Consider the following 10,562-nt stretch of genomic DNA (forward strand, 5'->3'; position numbering starts at 1 on the left):
GTCAAAGTCAGAAATCTTTACTCAATATGGAAGTGTTACACTTGCTTCATGATAGTCAAAAATGTACCACCGGTTCGGAAATTAACACCTCGAACGAGCATAGCAGAGCACGAAACTCAACGTTTTTTCTTTAAATTTCTGTTTAAAAATAATTTCTGGTACAATAAACATATTTTCGTTATTTGAAACAGCCTGGGATATAGGCGATATTTTTTTCAATAATTGGGCTATCTAACACAAAGAGTTTTAGTCAGATCGGATCCTGATATAATCGCGTTCAACTAGCTGAATTATATATAACGTTAGGTATATATATTATCGACTGCCACGTACGATTAAGTCTAGTAGCGACAACTGCTTGTTACTTTTGACCTTTGTCAATCAATATGCGTTTAGCTCTGTCATTAAATTTTCAGTAGAAGTTCGTAGCTACGACATCAGCAGAGTTATTTCAATTATAACCTTCTGTCGAGTCTCAGACATACATATATATAAAAGCTTTATTTTAGTTAGGAAATATTTTTTCCTAACTAAAATAGTTTCAGATTGACGTACTGTCTGACGATTGAACTTATACAATGACTGACTGAATGAATAAATACTTCACCCCGTAATTAGTCTAGAGGCTGACCACAAATGTTAGCTAATTAATACATTTACTATTTTGTATTTCTTTTATTACACCCAATATCCACTCGATAAATATATATACGAAAAAATTATAAAAGTACACAGTTGCATTAGATGCAACAGGCGGCGTTGTTATCAAAGCAGTGATCTCTTACAGGCGACCTTTGAGCGAGGAATTGTAACATTGCTAAAAGTAAATGAATCGCTGCGTACTTTATTTTTGTTGTAAATATAATATTTAACTAATAAATTCTCAGTGGAAAGGAAAAGATTTTAACTTGAAATCTCACTATCGAAAAGTACAATTCAGATATGTACTAATTGTCAATCTACTTATTTATATATCGCAAAATTAAGTAAATAAGTAAGAATGTACTCAATAACAAAAAAATATATAAAGTAATATAACTATTCCAATTAACACATGTGGTGGGATTACATAATCCAGACTACTTCACTATATTTTCCCTCACTGATGACTACTAGATTATTTATAAACAAAAATTAAGCACACCAAAACTGTCGTACTTGCCAAAGATCGAACCTGCGCCATCCTTAACAAATGGAATATTTCAGTAAACAATAATAGTTTTGATATTGTGTTTGTAAATATATACACGGAAATATATGAAATAGGCACAAACGTTAATTCTTATCTCAAATATTGTTATAAAGATATGCTCACTACTGATTCATATCTATGACAGTCTACACGAGCTCTTTAAACGCTGTGGTTTGTGGAAAACAGAAAACCAACTCAATGGTAATTCGTTAAGCTGTGGTTGGAAAATACAGATTGACAATATTTTACTCTTGATACATATTTTAGAAATGAAATTATTAAAAAAAAATTATAATTAATTTAGTATTATAAAAAAATATTTGCAACTTTTTTATTGCAATAGGTAGGACGGTCTATTGGACCATTTGGTAAGTGGTCACCAATACACACCTATAAAAATAAGCTCCGTAAAAAACAAATTAATTATACTAAGTATAAAAACTTAATATGTAATTGTGAACACATTTTTTACCTCTTATATCTGACGACACGCAATCGATTTTTAATAGAACTCCACTTGCAAATAACTTTTTTTATCGTTATTTACTTTTTCACCTTCACACTTCAATATTTGTTTATATAATAAAATAACAAACAAACAATATCGAACTAAGCGATCTATGCGATCGAACTTCAAAGCAAACACAATACAAATACAATATTAAGCACAGCTTGCTCCAGGTTTCACATTCATGCCTTTATTTGAAAACATCTTATAATTTCTCCAAAACTTATTAATAATGCTGGACGTTTTGGAGATCTACAAATCTTACGTAAGCTTTTCTTATTGTGTTGGCACCGTTCTTAGAAACGGCCAAGGCCGATTTTCTCTCCTACTACGACTACGCTAATATTTATCAAAGTATATTTAATAAAGATACAATTTATAACGGCCTACGCTAACTCTGAAACCTGTAATTATGTTAAAGTCAATGAAACTTATCGATCAGACACTTAGTTGTTGCATAAAATAGGAAAACATAATATGAATATGATTTAATATACATCTAAATAAATATTGGACAACATCACATACATTGCTCCGATCCCAATGTAAGTAGCTAAAGCTCTTGTGTTATCGAAATCAAAAGTAACGACGTAACCACAAACACCCAGACCCAAGATAACATAAAAATTTAATGAACTTTTTCTTCATCGACTCGGCTGGGAATCGAACCCGTGACCTCGGAGTGGCATCACCCATGAAAACCGGTGCACATACTACGAGACCAGGGAGGCCGTCAATCTATGATTTTTTTTATATATAAACAATATAGGTATAAACACTGACCCTATCTGACAATGACTTGTCCAATAAAATATGAATACTAACAGCTGAGACTATATATATACTACAGCCTCACTGCGTAGAATTTTAGCTTGAACATATCTCAACTTCAAACCTTAAAATATGTTATTTTTACTTAGATGTACACTTTCGCTCATTCGTAATGAATACTAATTAATATAATGAGTTTCATCCAGTAACGGGTCACTAGAGCCGAATACTAAAACAATGATTGGTTTGTTGTTTGAACCGAAAAGCCTATTTTTTTTTCAAAAGCCTCCAAAGCAAAAATAATTTGAACATTTTCAACTTGATAAACTTTTTTTTCACCCAAATGTTCACCAATCAAATTTTACCCGATCGAGGGGTGAATTAAAAAAACTTAATACGAAATATCACGGTTCAGAGGGTTGAAACTGAAAAAGACATACATATTTACTTTCGCATGTATAATATTAGTATGGATGATCTCGTAAAGGAAAAGTCTAAACTCTCAACTCAACGCTCATGTCACAACCGATGTGACCTTTACCGCGACAGATAATGTCATTCTAAGAAAAATTATATATTAAATTGGCAATAAATAATCAATCTAAGCCGTTTGCAAAACTTCCACAGTCTTGGTAGGGCGATGTGTGCAACAAACACACATTATTACATGATACACGTGGATAGAATGTTATTATTATTTTGACGTCCTCATCAGGGGTAAATATGTTTGACTGTATTTATATATATGTTTTCAAATATAAGAACAAGAAAAAAATTGTTAATTCTAATATATAAAATATGATACATATTTAAAAATAAAGACTTTACTAATTTTGCATATTAAATCGGTATAATAGTAGTCCAGTAGCGAGAATAGGACTTGTAAAGTGCGATGCAACTGGGACTACGAAAGACTATCTAGTGACGAGCTCAGTGCTCAGTGCTCACGCTCAGTGCGGTAGCCGGTGCGATGTCACGATATGGCCCGTGGGTGCTGGAAGGGGAGGGAAGGGGGCGGCGCGCAGCCTCCGCGGCGTGCGGCGCGCGGCGCATCTCCCAGCGCGGCCGACCGCCTCGTCCCTCCATCAGTCGCTCTCGGCTCGCGGTTGTGTTAGCACGTCTTCTACGTGCTTTTCGCCACCCGGTTCGCACACGCAGCCCCAACACGCCGCCACCGACGCAGTGTCCACAGTCACCCCGCGGCATGTGCACCTGACACCGGTCTCAATATCGTCTACATCACGATCCTCGCATCAAGCACAAGTGAGTGCCTAGCTGGCTGCTGTACACTCTCCAGGAGTCAAAAATTGGTTTCCCCGATTTTTTTTTGTGTGGTCAATTTATGTGGTTACTTCTGGTGTGAGGATATTTGCCGTCAATAGTGTTTGTATACTTTTGTGCATTTATTTATCTACGATTTCTCTTTGCAATAACCAAGTAAATTGAATATTTAATTAAATGAATAATGTTTTTAATGTAAACAAGAAATTAAGTCAATGAAACTAACTCTTCTAGACTTCAAATCTTCGAGTGACTCGTGATTTCCTAATATCTTTCCTTTTCATTATTGTTTAACTGACTGCGAAATAGAAATTGCTAAGAAATAGCGGGCGATGTGCGTAGTGTATATTCGAAAGGTACAAATAAATTATTAAAATAGTCAGTAAATCAACAAAGTTCAAAAATATCAATTTAATTTATTAAATAGGTACTTTGTTTATCGCACAGAGATTCAGACTCCCTTCATAATTGACTGCGGAGGCAAAGTAAAAAATCGCAATCGCAACTTTTTAATTCTTTTTTTGCAATACTTGTTTCGCTTTCTCTTAATTACTTTAGTTAATTAAATCCTTTAGAGATCATGTTCATTTCATAGGATACTAATCACAGATATTGTAGTTGATTTTCTTTTAATTTTACGCGGCAGTAATATTGATTGTAAAACAGTTAAACAAACAAAACTATATTAACTTAAATATGTTACTAATTAAATAAAAAAAAAATAATGAATTTATTTACAAGGTAACACATGTATATAATATACTCGTGACTCACTAAGTTGGGGCCAGTGTCTAAAACATTATCGAAAGTTATCTATTTCACTTGTAAATTTAGTCACATAATTGTTCTCACTATTACTAAAATAAGTTAATTGCTGTTTCATTCTAGTAAGAGAAACTTATCGAGTTGAACGCTTTTCTAAGGTAATCCCTTTTCGTAACCATGGACTGGTTTACTTGAATAATTGTTCAAATAACTAACACTCGTTTTTTATAAGAACACAGATAGAATAGTTTCCAAGCTGAATTAAATACAAATAAAAATAATAACCACTAAAATTGTGACCGCGTGAAAAACTGATAAGAATACTAACGGAATGTACCGTAGAATCGCAATACCGATTAACAGACAAAAAAATGAACCGGTATCCTGTTACCAGAGACATGATGGGGTGATTCATTTTACAATATTACAAGGTCGATGTTCAACTGAAGCGACAAATACAAATTATTATTATAAAACAAGAATCGCCCCTTACGTGAGATGGGACCATCTGTGTGTAAACAGAGTCCCATAATAGATACAGTCACCATTGAGAACTAGCATCAACTCTTTGTCTTTTAAACATAATAGTATAATTACCGTTAGTAATTATACCATCATACTTATTTCGTTTGGGCCGCCTCGTTTCATGTCTCAACTGAAGCGATAACAGCGCCCGCATATCGAACTATGGACTGTTCAATAAATATATTATATTCAATGGCTTAAAAGTTAACTTGAAGGTACTATCAAGTACTATCAACTAGTGGTATTGTAATATATAATAGAACGATTTAATATTGTGTTTTTCATTGTCATAGTAAAACAAGTTTCGCTTATATTGTTTGCAAAACTTGTTACAACATATTAAGGGTTCTAATGTATGGGAGAAAGTGGTTTGCTTTTTTTTTCTGCGAATGTTAGGTGATTTGAGATGTTTTCGCGACTGGTTGAACGTTTCCAATTTTTTTTTCTTTTACTCACTATAATTATATATACGATAGTTGTTTTCGTTCGCGTAATTAATAGTTTCACTTCAAGAATAACGCTGGTTATGTATAATTTATCGGAGAAATATATATGTATTTATTATGACACAAAGTTTATTTATAATTTAATCTTTTTAGAATGATTCCACGGCGAAAGCACAATGCATCCTCCGGTTCCTTGCCACCTCCCGATGACAAGCATGCCAGCAACGATTACATCCGTAAGTACTGATGTTGACTATTACATCGCTTAGAAGCTGTCAATCCACAACGACGTATCGCTGTTACGGCTACCGACACAAGTTGATATTTATGCACAACCCGTGTCCGCGACTTTAGGTAATATTTATACAGGCTGTACCTAAAATTTTGCTTCAATGCAAAGTAAACTTACAATACAACCAAATAGGTTTTATTATTTAAAAAAAAAAAAAAAACAATTGTCATTAAAATTCCTTTTGATAATGAACCAATATATAAACATTTAGACTATCGATATATGCAATGAAGTTGACACGAAAACGACTGCGCAATCGTAATGTAAAGTATTTTAATCAAGCGACATACAATAATGCCAATGATTGGACAATTACGTTAAATGAAGTATGAAATTGATTTAAGATCGTTAAACAAACTAGAGTTGCGGAATAAATAGCTTGAGAGATAGAAGAGACGGCGGCACTGCACGGCCCTGATCTTGACCGCCGCCACTTCAGCTCGTGACTAGAATCTACACGGACATATTGCAGTACATATACGACCTGAGCTTTACAATCTTTTACCTTCGTAAATTTAATTCAATGTTATATTTCTTCCAATAAGTCGAAACAAAAACAATTGATACGTTTCGTAAAGGTTTTTGTTACGTAATTCAATCCAAAGATATTTGGTATATTAAAAAAAGTATTTCGACTTCGAGAAGACAACTTTCCTGTATTTGTTTCACTCTTATTTACTTCTTACGTTTTACTTGTAGTTTCGGACAGCGGCGCACGAGACGGATGGCGCGCAGCGCTAAGGCGGCGTTTTAATCGCAAAACTCTTCACAAACGAATCCCCATCACCGCTTGGCTGCCACAGTAAGTTATTTTAATAAAAATTTAAGAATACACATAAGGGCATTAATAAAATCGATATTCTTAAATAAATACGCTAAGTCAGGAGTAAAAAAAGTTAAGAATTGTTTTATTTGACAGGTACAACGCGGAAAAAGCGATCGGGGACGTGATCGCCGGTATCACAGTGGGACTGACGGTGATACCCCAATCGCTCGCGTATTCCAACATCGCAGGCTTACCGCCGCAGTATGGTCTATACGGATCCTTCTTCGGTTGCTTCATCTACATCCTCTTGGGCGGCTGCCGCGCCGTGCCCGCCGGCCCGACCGCCATCGCGTCACTGCTCACCTGGCAGGTGGCAGGCGGCGTGATCGAGAAGGCGATCTTACTCAACTTCCTCACCGGTCTCGTTGAGCTGCTGATGGGCGTTCTAGGACTTGGATTTCTTATCAACTTCGTGTCGGGACCCGTCTCGTCCGGATTCACCTCGGCCGTGGCCCTCATGATTGCCACATCTCAAGTGAAGGACATGTTCGCAATATCAGTCACTGGCACGACTTTCTTGCAGCAATGGATTTCTATATTCCGAAACATTCACAATGCTTCTCTTTGGGATCCCGTGCTTGGTTTTGTGTGTATCGCACTCTTGCTGTCTATGAGGGTAAGAATAATATTATAATTATTTGAATACACAACTTACATCATAAAAGAAATATGTAAATTAACATTTTTACTCCATATTTATTTAATCATAAATGTGTATATAACTTAACGCTTATTTAATATTTGGGCGTATAACACATATGTTCATGACCGAATCAACCAGATGTTTAATTTTATTGCTCAATAAGTCACAAAATCCATATGCTTAATAATATGAAATCAATTTTAGATTGCAAAAGCTAATCATTTGTGTATACGTTCATTAGATTTCTGTAGTTCATCGATTTTTTGTATTTTAGAAAATTGGAATGATCAAACTCGGTGAAAAATCGGCGGAAGGTCCGAGCACACGACAGAAAGTTTTAACGAAATGTATGTGGCTCCTGGGAACTTGTCGTAATGCCATCGTCGTCATCCTCACCGGCGTGCTCGGCTTTTGGTTCGTCGCCACACACGGAACATCACCCGTGCGGCTTATGGGTAAGTAATTATTACTATTATTCCTGTATTTAACGTAATTCTATGGTCGACCAAATCTAGTAAACTTATTTCTTTTTGTTTTGTGCTCTCTCTAGCCGATAATGCACCAGACGGTTAGTATACGTAATAGAATCGTTCTCCATAGAACTTGGCACAAAACACATTTCTTAGTAGTCGCCATCGCCATCGTCACACGAGTATCGTCCATTACTAGTAATGTAAATACATTAGACCAAAGCATAAATCGCAATACATTAAACATGTAATTCATCACAGAATTTCGATATATTCTCGACGTTAATCATTCGATATGATTACAGGAGCTATTCCTTCGGGAGTGCCGATACCGCAGCTGCCGCCTTTCGGATACGTCCGCGCTGACAACTCTACCGCAGATTTCCTAGACATGGTGTCAGAACTCGGCTCGGGTCTTCTCGTGATTCCACTCATCGTACTTCTCGAGGACATCGCCATCTGCAAAGCGTTCTCTGACGGCCGCACCATCGACGCTACGCAGGAGATGATCGCGTTGGGTGTCGCCAACGTCGGCAACTCCTTCATGCAGGCCTATCCCGGTGGTGGTTCACTGGCGCGGTCGGTGGTGTCCAATGGCTCCGGTGTCAAAACCACTTTTAGTGGACTCTATACAGGTTTGTTTCTAAACGTTTATGTTCAATGTTGACATTTACTTCTTTTTGTATTAAATATTAAAACAATTAATCGTTTTTAGGAGTCATGGTGATCTTGGCGCTGCAGTTTTTCACACAGTATTTCGAGTTCATCCCGAAAGCGGCGCTCGCAGCTGTAATTATTTCGGCTATATTATTTATGGTTGAATATGACGTCATTAAACCGATGTGGCGAGCGAAGAGTGAGTATTATTGGAAGTATAAAATTTAAATAATTTTATTGAATGTTGGGCCCTTAATTTATATGAATGTTCATTTATTTTCCATAGAACTGGACTTGATCCCGGGAGTTGGAACCTTCGTGCTGTGTCTCACCCTACCTATTGAGTTAGGCATTCTCACTGGAGTAGTCGTCAATATAATATTCATTCTGTACCACGCAGCACGACCGAAGTTTTCCGTGGAAATGCTTAAAGTAAGAATAATTATCCACGAGTTATTAAAACGCTCACTTTCGTACAAGATTATCTAATAGACTGGTGCAAATTCTCAGACGGAACAAGGCGTGGAATACCTGATGATCACCCCGGACCGCTGCCTGATGTTCCCGTCCGTGGACTACGTGCGGCGGCTGGTGACCAAGTGCGCGACCAGCAGCTCCGTGCCCGTGGTCATCGAGTGCACGCACATCTACAGCGCCGACTACACGGCCGCCAAGAGTATCGAGCAGCTGACGGCCGACTTCCACGCGCGCCAGCAGCCGCTGTACTTCTACAACGTGAAGCCGTCCGTGTGCTCCATCTTCGAGGCGGTGGCCAAGCCGGAGCACTTCGTGGTGTTCTACGAGGACGACGAGCTGGACCGGCTGCTGGCCGCCGACGAGCGCCTGGCGCCTCGCAAGCCGCCGCCGCTGCACGCATGACCGCCTCAATAGACGATTTGACGGAAAGTGTGATATTTTCGTATGGAGATAGTTCGTTAATCCTCACCCGACGACCCCCTGCGGTGATCATTCAGTCTCGATTCGATCGCTCCTCTGGACGTCGACGTAGAATCCTTCTTTCGCAGTAAAGATATCCTTGCGTATATATTTTAGTAAAGATTTAGCGTTTCGGGGAGGCCTTTGCCTGTGCTGTGATCGAGGGCGAGTGCCCGCACTCTTCAGTATTAGGGCGTGATTGAGGAAGCTTTAGTCGACTATTGTCTACTTATGTTTCACATAGAGTTATTTTTGTATAAACTATATTAGTTTCAGAGCGGACCCTATGAGTCCCTATGTATCGTTGTGATTTAGAAATAAAAGTTAGATTTTATGGTGAATAATGCACGCAGACAGATTATAAAATATTTTATCATTAAAATTTGTTGTTGATGTTAAAAATATCTAATATGACTACTGTAAAAGTTGCAAAAGTGATAGTAGTAGATTCTTAAAGGTCATTTTATTTATTTTTAGGTAAATGAGTACAAGTTAGATTGTAAAACCATACTATAAGCTTATAAGTGTATAAATACGCGTTGCGAGTCGTGCGCCCCCTGTGTACGTGCTTGTTCGTGCTCATGCGCGCTCGTGCGTGCTTGTGCGTGCTCGAGCGCGCACGCGTGCGCATTGCGGATGGAAACGGGTGGTGTACGGCTCTAAATCCCTTTTCTTGTGATCTACGAATACAGTACCTATTCAAAATATTTTTATGTATTAATAAATAAATAGAGACTATTTTAAATAAAAATACTAAAGTGATTAACTGTAAAATATAAAAATAAGAATACGGTGCGTTTAAATGAATTACAAATATGTCCCAGTTCCAAGAACGAAATAATTACACTCTTAAAGAGTTTAAAAGAAAATACATTTGTTTTATTTTCCCTGCACTTAAGTTATTACATTTAATTGGAATATTTGAATATACGTTCGTGTACAATGAACACACGAGAGAGAGAGAGTACATAGCATGCCCTCAAGATTGATACCGCATTTGCGATGTAAGTGAACATCCCTAAATTGACGCAAACAGTGACGAGCAATACCATAATATGGTCCTTTGTTAATCTGTTTACTTATGTAAAAGAAGGCTTATTAACTTTGAATTCAAAATCAACATTCATAGTTTTTTTTAGATCAAGAAATGTCATCTGTTGTTTTTTAATTACATTTGTTCTTTTATAAAATATTCTTAATATTATCTAATGATGTTAAACTCATGTATGACATATAATTCGAAGAATTCT

The 10,562-nt window shown here is 36.9% G+C and overlaps 1 protein-coding gene across 1 annotated transcript; it reads left to right on the top strand.

Annotated features, from left to right (window-relative positions):
* Positions 1–3,545: 3,545 nt before the first annotated feature.
* Positions 3,546–10,181, top strand: LOC124529699 (sodium-independent sulfate anion transporter-like). The gene is made up of 9 exons (XM_047103571.1): positions 3,546–3,734; positions 5,642–5,724; positions 6,480–6,582; positions 6,700–7,222; positions 7,524–7,704; positions 8,025–8,354; positions 8,435–8,575; positions 8,663–8,808; positions 8,887–10,181. The coding sequence occupies exons 2-9, from the start codon at positions 5,643–5,645 to the stop codon at positions 9,253–9,255; spliced, it is 1,875 nt and encodes a 624-aa protein (XP_046959527.1). The 5' UTR covers positions 3,546–3,734; position 5,642; the 3' UTR covers positions 9,256–10,181.
* Positions 10,182–10,562: the final 381 nt, after the last annotated feature.

Source organism: Vanessa cardui, chromosome 5, assembly GCF_905220365.1.
Source record: "Vanessa cardui chromosome 5, ilVanCard2.1, whole genome shotgun sequence".
Taxonomy (NCBI): Eukaryota; Metazoa; Arthropoda; class Insecta; order Lepidoptera; family Nymphalidae; genus Vanessa; species Vanessa cardui.